At 43.4% G+C, this 21,346-nt stretch overlaps 1 protein-coding gene across 3 annotated transcripts; it reads right to left on the reverse strand.

The window, feature by feature from the left end:
- Positions 1-1,060: 1,060 nt before the first annotated feature.
- EPHX1 (epoxide hydrolase 1) lies at positions 1,061-21,100 on the reverse strand. 3 transcript variants are annotated; one of them, XM_081857818.1, is made up of 9 exons: positions 20,933-21,100; positions 12,635-12,822; positions 10,705-10,885; positions 9,159-9,386; positions 7,599-7,728; positions 6,944-7,158; positions 4,488-4,596; positions 2,653-2,778; positions 1,061-1,376 (listed from the first exon to the last, which is right to left on the reverse strand). In XM_081857818.1, the coding sequence occupies exons 2-9, from the start codon at positions 12,818-12,820 to the stop codon at positions 1,142-1,144; spliced, it is 1,410 nt and encodes a 469-aa protein (XP_081713944.1). In that variant the 5' UTR covers positions 12,821-12,822; positions 20,933-21,100; the 3' UTR covers positions 1,061-1,141. The 3 variants fall into 3 exon arrangements, with proteins under 3 accessions (XP_081713944.1, XP_081713945.1, XP_081713943.1); XM_081857819.1 differs by having other exon boundaries at positions 20,905-21,100; XM_081857817.1 differs by lacking the exon at positions 20,933-21,100 and adding an exon at positions 20,669-20,896.
- Between the last annotated feature and the right edge of the window lie 246 nt (positions 21,101-21,346).

The raw sequence follows: 21,346 nt of genomic DNA on the forward strand, positions 1-21,346 counted from the left end.
CTAAGTGTTAGGAACATAGGAAGCGGCCTCCTAGCAAGTCAGACCACTGGTCCATCTAGCTCAGCGCTATCTACAATGCCTGGTAGGATGTCTCCTACCAGGGTTTCAGGCAAGGCTCATTCCCAATCCTAGCTGGAGATGCTGGGAATTGAGCATGGGACCATAATATGCAAAGTAAGTGCTTAACCACTGAGCTATGGCCCTTTCCCATTGAGGTGGGAGAAGAACTGGCCTTGAGATATAAACTAGACATAGGAAGCGGCCTTACATGTAAGGCTGGGGGAGAAATGCGATTCCGTTTGCATTTAAAGGTGAACCTGCTTAAATTTGCACTTTCTGAAACAGTACATGAACTGAAATACAGCCACCTTTCGAAATTCAAAATTATCCAGTCAAGAAACGCACACAAAAATGCATGCCCTGGAATAAAATGCACATAAAAAGGCATATATTAGTGAAAATTACATACATACAATTAGAGAAAAGTTGGGCAGACTGCTCTGCAAAAATGTGCATGTGGGGCAAAACAGCATACAAACGTGTGTAATAGGAGAAATCCGTGCTAAAATGCTGATTCATCTCTATGGAATTACTTGCTTTTGAGAAACCTATGCAGGGTCTTAGTACTCACAGTTTCCTTTTCTAGGTGGGCACAGACTGCCTGTTCTTGGACCTTTCCTGGTATCAATGTCAAGTCGACTGGTTGGGCGTTACCTGGTTCTTCTTTTTCCCATTTTTGAAGTTGGAGACAACATTTGCCCATCTCCAGTTTGCAAGGACCTCACTTGTTCTCCTGGAATTCTCAAAGATTATAGAAATTGCCATGTGCATGGATGGTGATATAGCAATAGTAACCATCTGAGTGGGCACAGACTAACTGTCCTAATTCACTGTTCACTCTTCTGGGCACTACACTATATAAACTCATCACAAGGTCAGCTTGAATGTGCCTCAATTCAATTTTTATCTAGCCACATGGGAAGAGAAACAGTGCTACAAAAAAAAAAAAAGAAAGAAAGAAAGAAAAAAAGAAAAACACCCCAGAAACTTCAGCAAAAGCTACCCTAAATGCAAAGCATTTATATCATTTTTAATCTCAATTACTTCTTAAGTGTGGGGGGAGGATTCCCAACAGTGGTGATTACAACAGCCCAGAACCCAACTTCTTGGCAAAGTTGCCCTTTTCTACTTTCCCCACAAACTGCAAAATATCTGCTGCAAGGAGCTCTGGTTCCTCAAAAGCCGCAAAATGTCCACCTCTGGCCATGTAGCTGAAGGAAACAATGTTCGCATACTTCTGTTGAAGCCATGACTGGGGCATATGCAGGACCTCATGTGGAAATGAAGCAATTCCTGTAGGGACTTGCACAGAGAGCCTGCAAGAGAACCAAGAGGGAAAACATGTCACTCTGTTCCTCGCAATGAAGGGACTTCTTCAAACAGGACTCCAAACCGCAGGCAAAACAGGGGAAAGGAAGGTCGAGGGCACAATTTAATGCATGTCTACTCAGAAGTAAGCCCCACTGAGCTCAACAGTCAAAACAAAAAATTCCTTCCAGTAGCACCTTAAAGACCAACTAAGTTGTTCTAGGTATGAGCTTTCGTGTGCATGCACACTTCTTCAGATACCTGAAGAATACCTGTATCTGAAGAAGTGTGCATGCACACGAAAGCTCATACCTAGAACAACTTAGTTGGTCTTTAAGGTGCTACTGGAAGGAATTTTTTGTTTTGACTATGGCAGACCAACACGGCTACCTATCTGTAACTGAGCTCAACAGGTTCTGCACCCAGGTAGACATGCTGTGGCAGGGCAAGCTGTGCTTTCACTCCAGAAATATGGCAGTGGAAGAAACTCTGGCGGAGATGCTGTTGAGCCTGAATCAGTGGAAGACTTTGTGCAACGTAGGCTTAGCACCCATTTTGAGGCTTTGTGAAATGCCTTGCACTAGCACATATCTTAAGCTCCCATGCTAGCAGACCTTGCTCCAAATGCATATGTAAAAGGCTCCAGTGAGCAGAGCGGCTCCGTCAAGCTGGCCCTCAGAAGATAAAAGGCAAGGACAGAACTCAGTCGTGAAGTTGGAACTAACTCAGGGATGGGAAACAGGGAGCTGAAGGTCTGGAGAGGACCCACAAATCCTATTTCTCTGCCCTAAGCATCCCCATCACATTTGCCAGTGGGCTTCTGTTGCCTTCCTAAATTCCCAACAAAGCAAATTGCTGCGGCTTGCCCAGAAGGAGAGGCACAGGGAGCCTGGCACAGGGCGTGGCAGCAGAAGCACTGGTTTCGCTCTGCTGTCACATGCAACCGCACGCTGAGCTCCCTATGCAAGTGAAATGACTGAGCTTGCCTGAGAAAAGTACAAGGACATAGCTTCATGAACCTCCTTGGCCCTGCTGCAAATCCACATGAGTCTGCAAATGCATTTAGGACATTTGTATATTATTATTGCTGACACTGATATGTCTGGATGTGCATTTCACAAGTCACCAGGAATACCTTTGTGTACACTTTCTGTCTAAACTTGGGACATGTATGGTATCTGAGTAAATATGAAAAACTGTAAAAGGACACAGGGCAACTAAATGTGTGTGTGCGCGCGTGTGGTATGAAAAGAGCTCTCTAAAACAGGCAGAGGAATCTCTTACTTCTCATGCTTCTGGGTGCCAATTCCTTTCCCAATATTCTCTTTGTAAAAACGCATTGAGGACACTATGCACCCAGATACCCAGTAGATCATGATGTTTGTGAGAAGATCATCCAGTGTGAACTTCCTGAAAAATATAATCCAGAAGAGCCACATCAGAACTTGTCAACTATGTTCCATCATCAACACCTGCAGCCTTTTTTCATCCTTAGCCTAAGCTGGCACCTTGTTACCAAAATCTGGAGCCGTTAAATATTAAGGTCATTATTATTTTATTCTTTAGATTTTGCGTCCTTTCCCTCTCAAGTGCTCTGTGCAGGTTACAACTCCCAAGACTACAACTCCCATCAGTCTTAGCCGGCATGGTTGGGAAATGCTGATGTAAGATCTCTGTCAACACATCAACATTTGGTTCAGAAATGTTATCTCCAGCTATTTCCTAAATTTAGCTTGAGTCTCTGGGATATTGTTGGAGTACATTCTTCCTTCCATTTATCCTGACTCTCTCTATTTTTCCTTGTTGCTTTTTTTTTTAAGGAGGCAACAAAATGATACTCTAGTAAATCAAGCCCTTTCTTTGTTGACTCTGTGGGAACAGGAACAGAATACGGACAGCAAACCCCTCAAGCACTTAACATTTATATAATATACCCATTTATAGAACTGCTTAAAAAAGAAAGAAGGCAGCTCAGCTATTTTGCTAAAACCCTGTTATAAATGAGTTAAAGCACACAGATCTACTCCCTTTCAACAGAACTTATTGTAAGGGAAGTTCCCAGAGGATTATGTCCAATTTAGATAATTCACTGCTAGGGCCTCAACATGTTCAGCTGTCCAGGCAGTCAGGAGATGTGAAGCGGACGGTGGCATAAGAGAAGCCTGTAGAGCAGCCAATTGGCTGGCCATAGGACTTTGTTATAAAGACTAAGTTAAGGCTTATTTCCTCTCAGAAAGGGGTTTAAGCCATTTTTAACCTGCAGGACTCCATCACAAAACAACCCCAAGTTAGATTGTGGAGCAAGCCGGTGTTCTCCTTGCAAATTTTTGTTCGGCATAGGAGGGCTGCCACCTTCACAAATGTTTCTCCTGTCCAAAGGGGTGTGTTTGCACAATACTCATACATGCATGGTGACACTAGATGTCAGCAAGGACATGCAAGAACATGTGCTCTTCTTTTGAGTTTTCTGACTAAGCTGCGTTTCAAACCTTCAAAGCAGGTGAAGAACCGGGCACTACAAGCTAACTTCAAAATAATCTGCAGCATTTGATTTCTTAAATTCAGCAACACTGCAGTCCAGCGCCTCCCTGCTCAGTCAGACTGCAAACCAAGTTGCGCTGGCATTAAGCCACTCTGAACATGCACTACAAAGGCACAACCTAAACACTTAAAATGAATAGACTGTGCTAAGTTGTACTACATTTGGTTCTCTGAGCCTGCCAACACGACTGAAAGCAAACACGGCTGGTCCGAGACAGGATGGGGCAGCAGAACAGGGAGGAGTGTTGCTTCCAGGTTCACAGTGCTGCTGTATATGAAGCGGAGGATCTCATGGAGGAGGTGGGAGGAAGGAAAAGAGTGGACAGTCCAAACATAAGAAGGATGTAGATAGACGGGGGGAGTATGGGGGCTACAGGGGAAGATGTTTATACCTCTCTACTTCCATGATGATTCAGCCCTCTGGTTGGAAAGAAGACCAAGAAGAGTGTCAGCTAAGCATCCAACACAAGAGGCGATTGTGACACTAATCTGAGAATAGTGCAGATAGGTAAACAAGCATCAAAGGTAAATAGGCATCTGTAAACCTAGAGAGAGGGGCAGGGAGAAATGACACCCACTTTTCTAGTCCTCCATCTTCTAGATCTCGAAAGGCATGATTGGTCCATGTAGAAAACTTCTCCAAGATGTATGCAGCCAAGCCCACAGGAGAGTCATTCAAGCCACAGCCTAAACAAGAATGAAAACCAAGGGTTCGCTTTCATCCAACATATTTTCAGCTAACTACTCTCCCCCGCCCCCGGCCCCAAATAAACACAAGACTCCAGCTGTCTGAAGCAGCTGCTGATTGACAAGACACTAAATAAAGAGACACTTGGCAAGTTGATCTGTAGGATGAATTATGTACCAACAGTATTAACAGCCTTACAGAATAAACAAACATGCTGAAACAACTTTGAGGATTTTGTTTTTTAAGTTATAAGGGGAAACTGAAGCTTAAACCAGCAGCAGGATAAAGCTTTGGTAACAGAGAAGGACCAGGTCTTAGTGGCAGAGCATTTGCTATGAATGCAGGAAGTCTAAGGATCAATCCCCAACCATTTTGAGGTTGGACCGGGACAGACATCTGTCTGAAATCCTGGAGAGCCACTGCCAGTCAGTGTAGACACTTCTGAGCTAGATGGACCAGTGACATGACGCAGGGTAAAGAGGGTACCTATGTTCCTATGGAGGCCAGGCAAAGCCAGAATCTTTCCTTATGTTGCCTGCCTCTCTAATTTGTGATAGCAGCTGACAGCAGCTCTGCTTCCCTGAAAGGCAGAACTGCGTCCACAGATTGGAGAGCAGCACAGTGGAGCCTGACCATTATCCCACCATGTTAGCTCTGATTTGTCCTGCTGTGGATTACCCATGAAAGAATCCTGCTAAAATGCTCGACCCGACACAGTTTTCCAATACAGCCAGTGGTGTGACCAGGGCAAATGCAGACATCATTTGTGAAAAGAATCAGATATGCAAGCCCTAATATCCTGTAGAAACCAACGGCACTTTCAAAACTGTTGCTGATAAAGGCCGTGCGGGTGTTTCCTGCATCAGCTTGTTTAAAACTAGCTTTGCTAGGACCCTTTAAATCCAAATATAAAGTCCACCATGGAGTTCCCCAACAAATAAATCAATCTCTCTTCTTTTCGGATGGTGCCATTTTGGGCACATTTACCGTAGACACTTTGGGCAGTCTGAGTCTTTAAACACCTTCACTGCACCTACTGTATCAAGACACTAGTGTGTGTCATCCCTGTTTTCATCTGTTAATATTATTACCATTAAATTATATATTAAATTTGTGTACCACCCTTCATCCGAAGATCACAGGGCGGTTCAGAACATATCTACACTGACATCATATGGCAATCTTTTGCCACAGCATAACATGGAGTCCTTTATGAAGCTCTCTGTAGAGCCTCTTATTACCATGCCATCGATGCCTTCCGCCTATACTCTTAACCATAACATTAAAAGTAGGCAGCACTTTTGGACGCATTCCCTAGACGGGGTGGTAGCGGCAGTGGGAGAGAAACCAACCGCAGGCTTAATCTGGCCCCTGTTGACATTTTCAGCTTTTAATCAAGGTGTGCTCCCTCACTCACTCCAGTTTATCCTTTACCCAGGCAAGCAAGAGTCATTATCAGGAGTTGCTGGACACATTTGAGCCAGGCAAAAATGATCAAGGAAGATAAGAAGCAAGGAGGGGAAGGGGGCGTGACCTCGGGGTTTGGCCCGGGAGAGTCCTTAGGGCCAGAGAGAGAGGCCTGGTGCTTGCAAAAGACCCGTGGGTCTGGGGTTCTCCACCTTTGCTATATACAGAAACAAATAACATATGTACAGACTAGATTTAATCATGTTTTTGAGTCCTCTTGAACTAGATCAGTATATGCCATTTCTGCAGCAATGCAGTAATACACTATGCCAATTAGGGAAATTATTTCAGTGTAGTGCTATTGTCACTCAGCCCTATAATTTAATCTGCATATACCTGAACGCATGATCCATTTTTTCTTAATTCATTTTTCCAATCAGGTTATGAAAAAGATAATTTTAAACAGAGGCACTTAAAAGTCTGGAGACCTAATCACAACAATACAGTCAAGCTAACTCACTTGCGTATCTAGGTGCAAACCCATTAATCAAATTTGACTGTTTTCCCCCAGGCATTGTCAGCTCATCCGAAAGCTCCATGTATAAAGAGGCAACATTTAAATTGAGTAAAATGTGCCATTGGTTCAGTGAAAGCTAACTAGTCCTCCAGAAAAGCTCAACTAAGAGCCAGAGGAGATCAAAGTGTGGGATATTTGTAAATGAATAAATAAAACATTACAAAAGCACTGTTAAGCCTCCAAAAGCAAGCCTGACCCTGGCAGTGCTGCTCTTGGAACTTCTCACTGCTTGGTAAAGTGGGTAGCATGGAACAGTACAACTCTGAACACAAAAGTTTATTAGCTGATCAAAGATAAATTGACTACTTGGAAGGACAAGCAAGTTGTGTTTTTTTGTTTTTTGTTTTAAAAAAGGCTTTTACCAGCAGTGTCAGGCTTCGTAGAATGTAGGTGAAAGTAGCCACCTTCCCCTAGGATCCTGTAGAGCACTTTTGCCTTAAAAGGAAACATCCGCTGGACATCCACATCCTCAAAACCAAAGAGTCCTGGGAAATACCGTCCCAAGGTAATTGAAAGAAGTTGCTTGAAATGCAGGGTAGTCACTGTTGCCATGTTTAAGTGAACACCTTTCACGTGGCTAAAATAATTTACAAAAGTTAGATAAGTCATCCACAAAAATATTTCTTTTTAACTCCATAGATTTATGACTTACCTGGAGTTCAGATGGCACCCTGTTGCTGTTTTGAACAAACATATAGGCCAAGCCCACTGGAGAAGAAACAAGCAGCTCCCATTAGGAAGCCAGAATCTTGGGAGTCTCAGGACACACTCAGGACTCTAAGTTTAGGAAAGTAGTTGTGCAATTCCAGCATGTTGGTTCCTACAGTCTAGCTGGCAGGGTGCTCAAGTCACAGGGCTTCCTCTCCCCCTGGGGTATGTGGCTGATGGGGGAACATCATATGCCAAATGATTCAATCTAAATCAGGATGGAGATGCCTCATTTTCATAAGTAGCCAATATGCTGCTTAAATAATAAATCTGTTTTGCATTTCGCCTGTCAACAAGATGAACACTCACCTTGGAGCTATCTGAGCCAGATTGGTACTGATCAACGAGCCCCAATCCCCTCCTTGGGTATAGAATTCCTGGAAGCCCAGCCTGAGCATCAGCTTATAGAAGACACGGGCAGCACACACAGAATCAAAGCCTATAGAGAGGGGAGGAAAGTTATCAAGTAGGACTGCTTTCCACCCCATCCCAAGTGCAAACACAATCTGTGCAATACTAATTTCTAGCTAGATTTAAGGCTGCCACAGGAATTTTCTCCCTAGTCACACTGAGCATTTATTTACTACATCAAGTAAAAGAGCAGAGACAACACAACCTTCTGATTCACACCTTGCCAGAAAAGCCAATAGCCTTTACACTCAGTTTGCACAACTCATCATGAGTTTCTGGTGTGAAGTGTGCAGTTTGGTCCTCTGTCAGAGTTCTTTCCTTACTCCTGTGTTATTCCCCCTTTAAGTGGAGATGCCAAGGACCAAATGTGGGACCTTCTCCAGGAAAATCACTGTGACGCCCGCATTCTCAGTCTAACCTTCGTCACAGAACTATGACAAGGACAAAAAATAGCAGCAGGAACTGCCCTGAGCCTGGAAAAACAGCAGGATACAAAGGGGAGATGAATCACAACTTGTGCACAGAGGCCTCTCCCTGCAATGTCCCCACCCCACTCCTGTACATGGGGGCTCCCCTCAGACTGCAGCATGCTGAGCAATGGTAAAACAAGGCTCCCAGTTGTGCACAGGCTTCTGATCACCTTCAGTTGAATGCAGTGAGAGGCCCCTTTCTGAATGTTTTCATTGAACAAGAAAAGGGCAGCAGGATGAGGGCAGGGCATTGTGGGTGAGACCAGGATGCACTGCCCAGCTACACATCTAGACTGAATGCCTGGATGGGGCTAGGGTGCCAAAGCACAAATAAATCTACCTTATGTGTACAGCTTTAGTATTTGTAACTCCCTGCCCCTAGCAAGTACATTTGAGTGTTTCAGGTATATTTGCATAGACAGACATCTACTGCTCTATTTGAAACAGCACAGGTAGAGCAGAGGTCAAAACAATCTTGGGAATGGCTATGGCTCCACTGTAGAGCACCGGCTTTGAATGCAGAAGGCATTCAACTCCCAGTGTGTGCAGGTAGAGCTGGGAAAAATTCCTATGTGAAATCCTGGAGAGCCACTGCCAGCCAGTACAGACCAGTGGTCACCAGCATGGTGCTCATTGGCGCCCATGAACCTAGAGAGAGAGGTCTGCCCTGCCACCTAAGGTAACCATGAAATCCTTTCCCTGCCCCTGATGAAGCTAGGATTGAAAGTAGCATTCTGTCATAGACGACAGGATAGACTATGTTGTGCATTTGGTTGCAGTGTGTGTGTGTGTGTGTGTGTGTTTTAAGCACAGCAGTTCCTGCTGTTAATAAATGTGCCCCAAAATGTTGGCAACCCCTGTCACAATCAATCCTGAGCTTGATGGTCTGACTCAGTGCAAAGCAGCTTCCTCTGCTCCTGTGAATTAACAACAAAGATAAGCGATGTACACGTACCACTTCCAGATCCTTCAAAATAATGCAACGTACCTTGCTTGTGAGGTGCCTCGGAGAAGCCGTAGCCAGGGATGGAAGGGCAGATTATTTCGAAAACATGCTCGCCACTCAGGCCATGGCTCCCTGGATCCATCAGGAGGGGGATTATTTTGTAAAATTCATACACTGAGCCAGGCCAGCCGTGGACCATTAATAACGGCTTTGCAGACTGGCCTTCAGGCACATGGGAAGGTTTTACATGAAGAAAATGGACATCGATTCCTATGGAAAATATACATACACATAAAAACTTTAGAATATTTATTAAAACAGATTAGGTGGGCATAAACATATACTAGATGTAGCATTAGTCACTAGCATAACATCATTAAGTGGTATTGAGAATGAGATTTGCTACAGAGAGGGTGATCTGGAGAGTGATGGTTTGCTGCCTTGTGATTTTCTGTTTAGTAGGAAGCCAGTCTTAAGTGTGCTCACCGAGTTGGTCCTTTGAAATTCCAGGGACCAACACATATGCCAATTTCCTCATCTGATCACTGAATCACATGTCAATAAAAGAGAGACTTTGGTTTTATAACCCAGTATCTTGTGTGCACTGCTTCCTAGCATAACGAGGAACCTAGGTTCAAAAAATAGTTACGAGCTCTTTGACTCAGCTGCTACATGCCAAATTGACAAGCTGGAAGTAGATGTAGTAGTAGGCATCACTAGCTTCACTTTAAAAAACAACACCCCACACGTAGCCTAAGTCAGGGATTGCTAACAAGGCAGCTGCAAGCATACAGATGCCCACAGGTTCCCATTTGACTGTCGCTAATAAAAAAGGTTGTGATGTGTGCTTGGTTGTGGTGGGAGAGGGAGGGCTGGTATCCATGACAGTTTCTCTAGTTTGCTAGTGTGCCTATGGGCCCCAAATGGTTGCCAACTCCTGGCATAAATCTATCCAAGATTACCAGAGAGACTACCTCTGTCACATTATGACTTGCAGCATACAACTGGTCACTGCTGGATCAGGCATAATACAAGAGGCTGCTGCAAAAAGAGACTCCCCTACGTTCAGCAGCTCAAGTTGTGAACGGATCGGAGATCTACAATCACAGCAGCAGGTCAAAGGTGTCCAGTGCTGCAACCCTGCACTGCTTCCACTCCGATGTTGCTGTACTTTTAGTGTAGGGAAGACTGATGTTCTTCTCTCGAGAGAAGACCCATTTGAATTTCAGACTTGAAAGATGCTATCACTGAAAAACAAATGTTCTTCTCTGTGGATCCTAGAATTCAAAGACCTCAAAGCCAAATTGGGAAGTCTAATTTTATTTATTTAATTATAGGATTTCTTCCCTGCCCTTCACCATAAGATCCCAGGGTGGGTTACAACAATATAGTAAATAAAATTTAAAGTCACATGACTTTAAATTTTATTTACTATATTGTTGTAAATATATAAAAAATACAGAATAAAAAAACAGTCAAAGCAATCTTACTTTAACAAACTCATGGACAAGCAAACTGATTTCATGCTGAAAACCCATGCAACACAAGGCAAGATCAAAGACTGATCAGAGCACTATTGGCTACAAACCTTCAATCTTTGTTTTGAACTGTGGGAATTTGTTGAGAACTTCCACTTGCTTCTTCCAGTCGAACTCATTCCTCCAATAAGCGACAACCTTCCTAAGATAATTTGAATTAAACCCATATCGAAAGCGACTATCCTCCAATGGCTCGGCAAACCTCACCTCATCAAGTCTTCTATGTAAGTACTAGAGCCCACAAATGTGTGGGAGGGAAAAAGAAGAATGACGAAATGAAAAGAGGAAGAACTGAAAACTCACATGAGAGTTATATGCAAAAGTTAAAATACTTTTTTTCTCAAATCACAGCCACACCACATATTTAAAGCACATGGCTTTCCTCAAAGAATTCTGGGAAATGCAGCTCACCCCCACAGAGCTACTATTCCAAGCACCCTTAAAATAATGTTTTCCTCCCTTTTCTTGCTGTGACTGGTGTCTTTCTGGTAGTTTTGACTTGGTATAACACAGATTTGTGTGAAACCTATACGAGACCTTTCTATGCAATATTTCTGTGGTGTGGGATGGACATCCATTTCACACTTGTTCTGCACCACCCACATGTGCAATTCAGGTTGCGCTTCTATTGAGAATACTGCACTTTCATTCTACTTCCACTGCAAAAACAGCTCTTCTGACAATACATTAAGTTCTTTTGTGAATGCTCCACAGAATGTAGGTGTCATGAACCTCAACTGGTTATTTCACATGACATTTAAAGAGAGAGAGAGATAGAGAGGCTGTACACTCTCGCTGCGCTGTTTGTAACACAGGAATACTCTTCTGCTAAAAGAGGGGAAGTCACAAACATTAACTTCCCACCAACACTCATGTTGCCCTATTGTGTGAACCCTTTTATCTAACCTTTCTTCCCCCCATTCATTGGAGGCAATGCATTTCCCACTCTCCTGATAGGCTATATAGTAGCTTTATGTGAGTTTGTGCAAGTATGGCACAAAGAGAGAGAAAGAAATTTGGGGCACGATTTGACCGATCACGCAGCAGTGCTCTTAGAACCAGCTGGTTCCATTTGCCTGAAACAAACAAGAGAAAGTCACAGCCATTAGGATGAAGTTGGACTTTAAAAATCAAAGGCTCTCTCCCCTGAGAACTGAGGACAGGGCCAACACAGCAGCAGATGTTAAAGACAGCTAAAATTAGATTCTGCTCTGTGTGCATTGTACCCTTCTGAATTTCATTGTTTTAAAGCTATTATCAGTGATGTGGGATACAGAAAATAGCCCAGGTTGGGTTGCTTAACGCAAACAGACAACTACAACACGTTATTGTATTGTTCTCTGTTAATAGCACAGGCAACGGTAGGGTCATATCCAGATTAATATGATGCAGCCGTGATCTCTGAACAAAACTGCTTGTAAAAATTACTGCTGGAGAGAAAATAACTGCTGTTAGTATTTGCGCAGCAAGCCTACATTTCAGCATGTATCATATTTTCTATATATCTATAGTTCTTGGCTTGATTTAAAAATCAGCTGAAACTGATGCAACTCAGTTGAATGCTTTAAGCACATTTTATACATTTAAATTATCCAAGTTAAAATTAAGGGGGGTAGTAGAGCTGGTTACAAATGTAAACCTAAAGGAACTCAGATTTATGTTGCAATTTTAACCGAGCACATTTACTTGGCTATAAGTCAGAGCTTTCCAAACTTTTCATGTAATTGACCGACATTTTAGACATGCATCATTTCGCGACACGGGAATTAAGTTTTTCAGCCCTGGAAGGAGTGCAGGAAGCATTTGCGTGACACACCTACACACTGCAGCCGACACACTAACATGTTGCGACACACAGTTTGGAAAGCTCTGCTATAAATGCTACTAAAGCATTTTTAACAAACCGTGGTTGAGATTATGCTGCTACTCTAGAATTTCCTGCTGTTTGTGCAAACACTGTGAGAAAGAGAGTCTTCTTACATTTATCTCGCCGTCTGATGTTTCCACCTTGAAAGGATATATAGCTGCATCTTCTTCAGAGTCAGGCTTCTGTCCTTTGCCCCACCATCCATCTCCCATAGATAATTTGTCCTCTTTCTTCTTGGTCAGAAACAGGTAAATGATTGCTCCCAAGACAACAGCCAACAGTATTTCAAGCAACATCATGACTGCAAAAGAATCACCACAATTATGGCATTAAATGACATTTTGGTACTGGTACCTCCCCCCCCCCCAAAAAAAACCCATGTTAAAAGTGTGGCAGCTACTTTAACAACTTCACGGTGAGTACCAGCACATTATTATTTTTTTGAAGCAGCAGCAGCGGCACTGGTTGTGTGCATGCTTTTTCTCTAGAATGCTTATATTTTAGGACCAGAATAAAAACAGTCTTTGGGCTGTTTTGATAAAACATCATGTATTTACTTTAAACCATATGACATAAGATACCAATTAGACATCACTTCATAGTAGCTCTCCTCAAGGGTTAATAATGCAAGGTGGTCCTGTTGGACCTAAAGCAAATATTTGACTTCACATATTTTCTGTTATTGTCCTACCAGTCATTCCCTCCTATTTCTTCTTAAAGTTATTTCCATGCGGACTGTCACTAAGATGCAATAAATCTTAAGACAAGAGTCTTTTTTTGTTGATGCATAATTCATAATAGTTGCTTCAATTTGGGTCACAGGAGCTCAAAGGCGATATAAGCCTTATTCTTTGGGGGGGGGACCTCCCTCCCTCAGTTACCCTTTCCTACAGAGCACACACAGCATTGCAAGCTGAGCCTCCTTGAAGTCCTGGTGTAATTAGCCTCTCAATATGGGTTCTCAGGCAAGGAACTGACCTTTTGAAAAATGTGTCTAAAAGTGTGAGATCTCTGTAGAGAGCCACATGTTGTACGCTGTACCATTAGAACATAAATATGGAATTCAGTCGGGTGCTTGTGCTCTTAAAAACGAGAAAGGCTGCCTTGTGTATATCCCCCTGCCCCATGAATATCTTATTTACCCCCAGAGTGATTTCAAAGCATTGAATTAACTCTGTGAAACAACAGCAACAAGGCTCCATCCAGCCCACGAGAGACTGTGCAGCAGAATGTGTTATAAACATGCTTTTTTGGGGAAATAATTAATAATTCCCTGGGTGGCGAGGGCCTTTGAAATGTGTTGTTTATTAACACATTAGCCCCACCCCCACATTTCTCATATTTAAAAAGTTTCTCAAAATAGTTAAGGAGAACCATTATTTCCATAGGGGGTTAAGTTAGGCACATAGCTTTTTTAAAAAATAAACTCAACAGAATGGTTCAGTATTTTAAAAATGTATTTATTATTACATTTATATCCTGCTTTTTCTGCAAAGAATTATCAAGGTGAAATACATGCGTCCCCCTCCTCCCTGATTCTTCCTCAACCCTGTGAGGTAGGTTAGGTGAGAGACAGAGACTGGTCCAAGGCGCACTGAGTAGGGGCTACGCAACACTGTCTCTCTCTTTAAATGCTTGTTCAATGAATATGTGAATGTAGCTAGTATTATTATGTTAAAACAGGGCTATTGTGTTCAAAAATAAATTAAGCCATATAGACTCTTGGGTTTTGTTTTTCCTTTTCTGGTGCATAATCTTGAGTGCATGAGCAGAGCTGGTTCCTCAATAAACTTCCATCTGGAAACACTCCAGGTTTCCTATTTAATCTGCAGCTACCACTGCTAGTTTGTGTGGTCCCTCCAAACCAGGATCAAACCATGGGAATGCATAAGCACAAGGCTCATAATGCCACGATCTGCTGTTACCCCTGAATGGAACTACAGTGGTACCTCAGGTTACAGACGCTTCAGGTTACAGACTCCGCTAACCCAGAAATAGTACCTCAGGTTAAGAACTTTGCTTCAGGTTGAGAACAGAAATCGGGCGGTGGCGGTGCGGCAGCAGCGGAAGGCCCCATTAGCTAAAGTGGTGCTTCAGGTTAAGAACAGTTTCAGGTTACGAACGGACCTCCGGAATGAATTAAGTACTTAACCCGAGGTACTACTGTACACAACTTGGGTGCTATGGCTGTGATTCTTGCCTTGCCGGAGGTTGGAGTAGAGTACTTAATATATGTGAGGTTTTGTGTCAGCGTCGCTTGTGCAGGTTCTGTGCTATTTACTTGTGTTCCTTTGGTGGTGAGAGAGGTTGGGGTAGGCCAAGGTGTGGTTGTTTGTTTTTGATTGGCTGTGGTGATCTTTGTTTTAATGTGTGAGTGGGGTGGGTGGGTGTTTTGGATCAGGTTAGCCATATTGATTTGTATGCTGCTGGTGAATTTTTGTCATTGTCTTGTTCAGCTGTGTACATGATAAAGGCGTCTTCTTCTATTTGTCCCCGTGTCAGTTTCAGTTTATTGGTTAATTTTTCTAGTAAGGCTGTTTCCCATACTATTTGGTACCATTGGTCCATGCTTACTCCTGACAGGTCTCTCCAGTGTCTGGTTATGCTGTTTCTGGCTGCTGAAAGTAGGTGGGTTATGAGTTCTTTGTGGTGTAAATGGGCATTATTGTCTTGGAAGATGTTTAGTAAGGACAATTCTGGGGTGATTTCTAATACTTGCTTAGTTATTTTACATATTTCTCGTATGGCTATGGTCCAGAATAGTTGGATTTTGGGGCACTCCCACCACATGTGGGCACTCCCACCAAAAAAGGTGTATTGGCAACGGGCCAATAGCTGTTCCAATTGTCCTTATTCTCATGTGAAGACAAACTCTGGGTGAATCAAGAGAAGAAAGCCTATTGTATACAGTTGACAGCAAGGGAAACAAATGAAAGCCATCATGTTCTCTCTCCATAATGGAACACTAGAGGATCTGCCAAAGCAAATATGCAACAGAAACACTTCAATGTAGCTGGCAATAGCACCAATACTTTAATGTGCTGGGATTTAAAGGAAGAATTTCTAAATATTTATCCATAACCACAATGAAGTAATTATCTTAGAAGCAGAAGCTAGGGGGGGGGTTCCCCATTTGGCTCCCACCCCCAACATTTAAATGCTGTGATGCATGCTTTTATACCGAAATAATGAATATATTGATCAGCTTTGCACATAACAACTGTAAATCAATTATGTACAAGTATTCAAACAGCAAAAAAGTGTTATGAACCAATTGTTAATTCAAAACAGCTCTGATATTTAAAGGCATCATGCCAGGAGACTAGTCAATGAATGGAAAGTATGTGTCTAGCAGTGCTTCCCAATAGCTGAAGGCATCTCCCCTCTCTGTTACTGAATTATTTGGAGCATTTGATGGGTTAAAAACAGAGAGGTTTGGTCAGCTAACAGGTCAAAATAATAGTAAAGTTGAGGTGCTAGACTTGTTCTTGGAGGTAGCGATGCCTTGGGTATGGGCCAATAAATTGAACCTGAACCCTGAAAAGACTGAGGTGTTATGTGCTCCACGTTCTTGAGTCCAGGAGGTGAGGAGTCAGCTTGTTCTGAACATGGGTGCACTTCCCTGGAAGAAGCAGATTTGTAGCTTGGGAGTACTCCTGTAATGATTAGGTTATTACATTTTGATTCTGCTCCTCCCTCAAAGAGCTCAGACCAATGCATATAGTCCCGTCCCTCCCGTACACCATTATCTTCACAAGAACCATGTGAAGTAGATGAGGCCAGGAATGTGGGACTGGCCCAACGTCCAAAATAGGCCCTGAAATTTCAGCATCTGCGATGCTCCTGGCAGCCCTATTTTTTTTGGGGGGGATTAATCAGGATAGGGATTTCAGCATATGGATAGGCTCCCCCCCCCCCTCTGTCTCCCTCCCCTTGCCCCATCCCTATGGTTCCTGAAGCTGCTAATTCCACCTGCCTGCCCCCGCCTGCCCAGGAACTGCTGTTTGCTCCTGGGGTGATTTTTCTCAGGATCACAGCAAGGGAGCAGGGCTGTGTGTGTGTGTTAAACTCCTTTCATGTTTGCAATCCTAATTGCGCTCTCTACTATACAATAAAATCCCCTGGCATTGGGCGGCTTCTAGCTGAGCTCCTCTGTTCCATGTTACAGCCAAACCATATACTCAAAGCTCTCAAATATTTTTACATGTTTAGGATGTTGGACATGTTTAGAAGCATAGAATCATAGAATCATAGAATCATAGAGTTGGAAGAGACCACAAGGGCCATCGAGTCCAACCCCCTGCCAAGCAGGAAACACCATCAGAGCACTCCTGACATATGGTTGTCAAGCCTCTGCTTAAAGACCTCCAAAGAAGGAGACTCCACCACACTCCTTGGCAGCAAATTCCACTGTTGAACAGCTCTTACTGTCAGCAGCGGACAGGGAAGCCATATCAGAATGCTCGAGGAATCCAGCCCCTAATATGAGCATCCTCTGGATGTGGGGTAGAAAAAGTATTTGGAAAACAGACCTGGGAATGGAAAGAGAAGAAATTTCTACTTTAGATATCTAATAAAAGGCATTCAACCTGGTCTGTGTGGCTTGCGGAGCTTTAATTAAAATTATCTGCGCAGAGGGAAATTATCAGGAACTGTTTAACCCACGAGCTTCAAGAGAAGAAGGGTGGGAATCACCTTCAATATTAATTAAGCGGAGACAAAATCTCTTTGGAGAGAGGATATAGGTAAATGGGTTCCATTTTTATTTTCTGACAAATCTTTTTGCAGTTCTTAATGTACTTGACACAATTTGCCACCTACTAGGGAGCAATGGTGTCATTCTTGTCTTTTTTTGTGTGAACCAAGTTTAGGGCAGGAACCCAAAAACCTTTATGATCCACAGATTAATGCTTCTTCCTCAATCACCCCAGCTGCTCAGAATCTCCAGAATTTCTAAACTGTATTTTGAGACTATGGGAGACTATGGGAGACTACAGGAGAGGGAGGGAGGAAGAAAGTCAGTGGTTACAAGGGATGAACATGGGCAAACACAGTGAATGTATAGCAGAAAGGGGTTAAACTTCTGTCCAGTGGACGATGTCACCAGGAAGGGGCAGCTTTGTTTCTAATATGTAAAGTACTTAGAAAAATCAGATCTGCCTCAGCTCTATTAATAATACAGCATGTATTTAGCCTTTATTTCAAAGAGAACACTGTTGAGCAACATATCTTCATAGCACACCTTTAATATCCTCACCATATCAATATCACCTTTCCAAGACCGGTAAATCATGTGTCCTTTAAAAATTAATCACAGCATCATACTGCTCGATAGCCCCAGACAAGCTACAGAAGTCTGGCAGTGGTAACCCTCAGAGGTTAGTAATGGAACAATAATAATTTATAGATTAGCAATTGTCTTCACAACTCAAACTGGGAGAGAGGAGACCCAGAAGAGACAGTATTAAAGTTTTATGAGTTAATTTGGTATTAAAAGTAGCATAAGTCAAGATTTGTATTAATGTCTTGATTAAGCAGCAACATTCTGCCACAGAGAAAAGTATTAACTTTCTCTCACAGACATTTCTCCAGAGTATGCAACTTCGTCCCAAAGACATTGCTCCACTTATAAAACATGCATGGTCAATCTGGGCCAATGGTGAAAGACTTCACTGTTGCCATCCTCCATACGTACATATGGACTGACTAAATGCAAGCCAAGAAAACAGCCAGTGAATACATCCAGGGAGTAATTCACCTAACACTGCAAAGTAACAAGCTTCGTGGTAGGGAAATCCTGTACAGTTGCACCCCAAATTACATCATAATACTGTACAGGATATCAGGATGTACCCAAAAGAAAGACAGGGAAAAGTGACCTATTACTAACAATATCCAGATTATATTTTAATTGCATCCCTATGGAGAAAAAAATGTCAAGACTCAAGCTGAGTTCCACTAAACTAGATTAAACCCAAGGATTTTGTGCATCATTTAGCCTGGTCCTTTTCAGCCAGCTCAGTTAGGCAACAAAATCCAGTCACTAGACACTATTTTCCTCTCATTCAGCAAGCATGTCAAGGGAGGTAGGGGGAAGTGAGTTGAAATAGGATAACAAGATTCCCTGGGCTTTTCTCTAGAACCCACAGTTGGTAAATACGCCTGCAGGAAAGTTATCTTAAAAAAAAAGATTAGAAAGAGAAACTGCAGACAGCACTTCAGTAGATACCAAAAAAACTGGCAAGTAAAACAAGCAAGCTACAATAAATACTAGCATAGCAAAGCACATCTTGGACATAAACTTCAATTCTAATCGAAACCAGGCTTAGAAAGACATCTGAGGAACTACAGTTGGAAACATTCCACATTGTTAGCAAAACCGTGGCTGAGAGATCAGTTCTTGCTTTGGGGGGATGGGAAGGGACTCTGATGTCCCCTTATCTTTATTAACTCTGCAGTGAGCAACAGTTTGATATTAGGAAAACAGTACAAAATACAAAGTCCTGAAGTTTACTTTAAAAGCAAGCAAACAACCACTATTTGTAAACCCCTGGCTTCAAATTCTGCTTACTCCTCTTACAAACTGCAAAGGAGTACAGTGGTCTCTTGGCTGCTGATAGTAGATTGCAGTAAGTCACCAAATCTGCCCCTCTGCCCAACAAAAGTCAGAAGGATGGCATCAGAACAGACTTATTCAAACCTAAGCTCAGCCTTCAGGGAACAGTCTGGAATCCTTACTGAGTTATAATATTAAAAAAAATCACACTACAAAAACCTTCAGTGTGCAGTAGCTTGCTAGCAGGATATTTTGAAAATGCAAAGTGCTACCCCTGACTGTTAGGTCCAGTCGCAGATGACTCTTGAGTTGCAGTGGGCATCTTGCTTTACTGGCTGAGGGAGCCGGTGTTTGTCCACAGACAGCTTCCGGATCATGTGGCCAGCATGACTAAGCCGCTTCTAGCGAACCAGAGCAGCGCACGGAAACGCCGTTTGCCTTCCCGCTGGAGCAGTACCTATTTATCTACTTGTACTTGACTTCTGATCGGCAAGCCCTAGGCTTTGTGGTTTAGACCACAGCACCACCCGGGTCCCTTACAAAGGTTGGGATATCCAAATATACTGTGTTCCATAGCAACTCTGGCTCCCACTTCTGCTTGGGATAATGGGCCTCTTCTTCATACATGGAAGATCCCTGCATATCGACTCTTCTCACTACTGCAGAGTGATAAAAACACAAGGCACTCTTTGCTGAACTCCCCACATAATGGCCAAGGTTACAGTGGCATGGCAGACGTCCAAGGGCAGTAAACAGGCAGCTTTGTAACTTAATCTACACACAATAGAGAAAGGAACAGGATTAATCGCAACAAAAGCACCATATTCTTTGCTCTCTCACTCTCTCTGACTACACCCCAGCAATTTCCAGAAAGTTCTAAAAGAACATGGATTTAACTTGGATTACCTTCTCTTTAACCCTCACAGTAGAAATCCAAGCAGAAAAGAACAAGAGAAAAACCACACACATGTAGTCAGTCTCATGGAGGGTAAACGGCAGTTCCAAACTTCATGTCTGGGTAATTTCAATTGACAACTAAATCACAACAGGTTCCTGAGCTGCAAGATATTCTGAATGAGTGACTTCAGATGATATTAAAGTTCTCTCTATGGTGGCTAATCTGTGACACATGTGCAAATCAGCAATCCTTGCAAACGCCCCTGTTTGTAAGGCCTGATGCACAGTCCACTTGCAACTGAAATCCTTAGACAGAACCTGGAATCCCAACACCCTTAAATCTAAAGGACTCCTTTGGGTTGTTTCATGGGTTAGTTGATGTTCGGCTATATTTTACAGACCTACATTGTGTACTTGCAAAAAAAGGAGTATCCTTTAAAAGTTCAAACCTTAAATAAATAGCACACAAACCGCAGTAACATATCACATACCAAGCGGCAGCAGTGCAGCCCAATTCACCTGCCAGGGATTCTCCAGCTGCACCTACCCTGCATTGTAAATACTGCATTGGACTGGGGAGGACTTAGGCTAGAGATGTTCAAAGGGCTCTTCCTAGTCTATAACTCTGCGATTCTATATATTTTTTAAACTCCGAAAGCAACCCTCAGTTTGACGAGTTTCCCAGGGAACTCACAATGGGATGCTTCACTTATGGGCATAAATGAGTTTCTCCCGGGATCTTCGACAGGAACTGCCACGCACAACAAGTTCCCCGTCCTGCCTCAGCAAGCAGCTTCTGCCCTTTTCAGACGTGACGTGACGTGACACTAAAAAGCGCCTCTGCTCGCGCCTTGTGTGAATGTTGTCGATGCGGGATAAAGCCGCAGAATACCGGCAAGCCGCCGACTGCGCATGTAGGATTTACATTACCGTTATCAGCCAAATGAATAAGCCTCACGTGTAACAAAAACGCCTCAGAAAGAGCCCCTCTCGAAGTTCCCCCGCGTAGCCCAGCCTGGCCCTCCGCCGTTTACAAGAGCGAAAGAGGCGGGGCGGCCTTTCTTCCCGCAGGCTCCGCCGGCGGCGCTGCAACCGCCCTCTCGCATCGCCCGTTCGGATTAAGGCCGCGGGGCGGTCGAGGAACTCGGTCGGCAACAGAGGATTCTGGGAAATGTAGTTCTTTGGGGGGCTCCATGTAACGGTGGGGGGGTGTTGCGTGCTCCACCTGGCCTCTGAAAACCTTGTTCATCCTGCTGCCCGAGAAACGTTATGGCCGCCGGCGGGGGAAGGTAGCTGCTGGGAGCACCGCAGAGATGGAAACCAAGGTCGTAACGCGTGTCGTTCGGCGAAAGTCTTGCGTTGGGTTGTTGGG

Source organism: Podarcis erhardii, assembly GCF_964252035.2.
Source record: "Podarcis erhardii genome assembly, chromosome: 3".
Taxonomy (NCBI): domain Eukaryota; kingdom Metazoa; phylum Chordata; class Lepidosauria; order Squamata; family Lacertidae; genus Podarcis; species Podarcis erhardii.

What these genes read in the sequence shown, in the direction of transcription:
- EPHX1 (XM_081857817.1), bottom strand. Translation starts at nt 20,693, where the DNA reads ATGCCCATAAGTGAAGCATCCCATT. An exon ending in CATCAGACGGCGAGATAAAT is followed by an intron (nt 10,886 to 12,634) that starts GTAAGAAGACTC and finishes TGTGGGCTCTAG; the next exon opens with TACTTACATAGAAGACTTGA. An exon ending in TACGAAGCCTGACACTGCTG is followed by an intron (nt 4,597 to 6,943) that starts GTAAAAGCCTTT and finishes ATTCTTGTTTAG; the next exon opens with GCTGTGGCTTGAATGACTCT.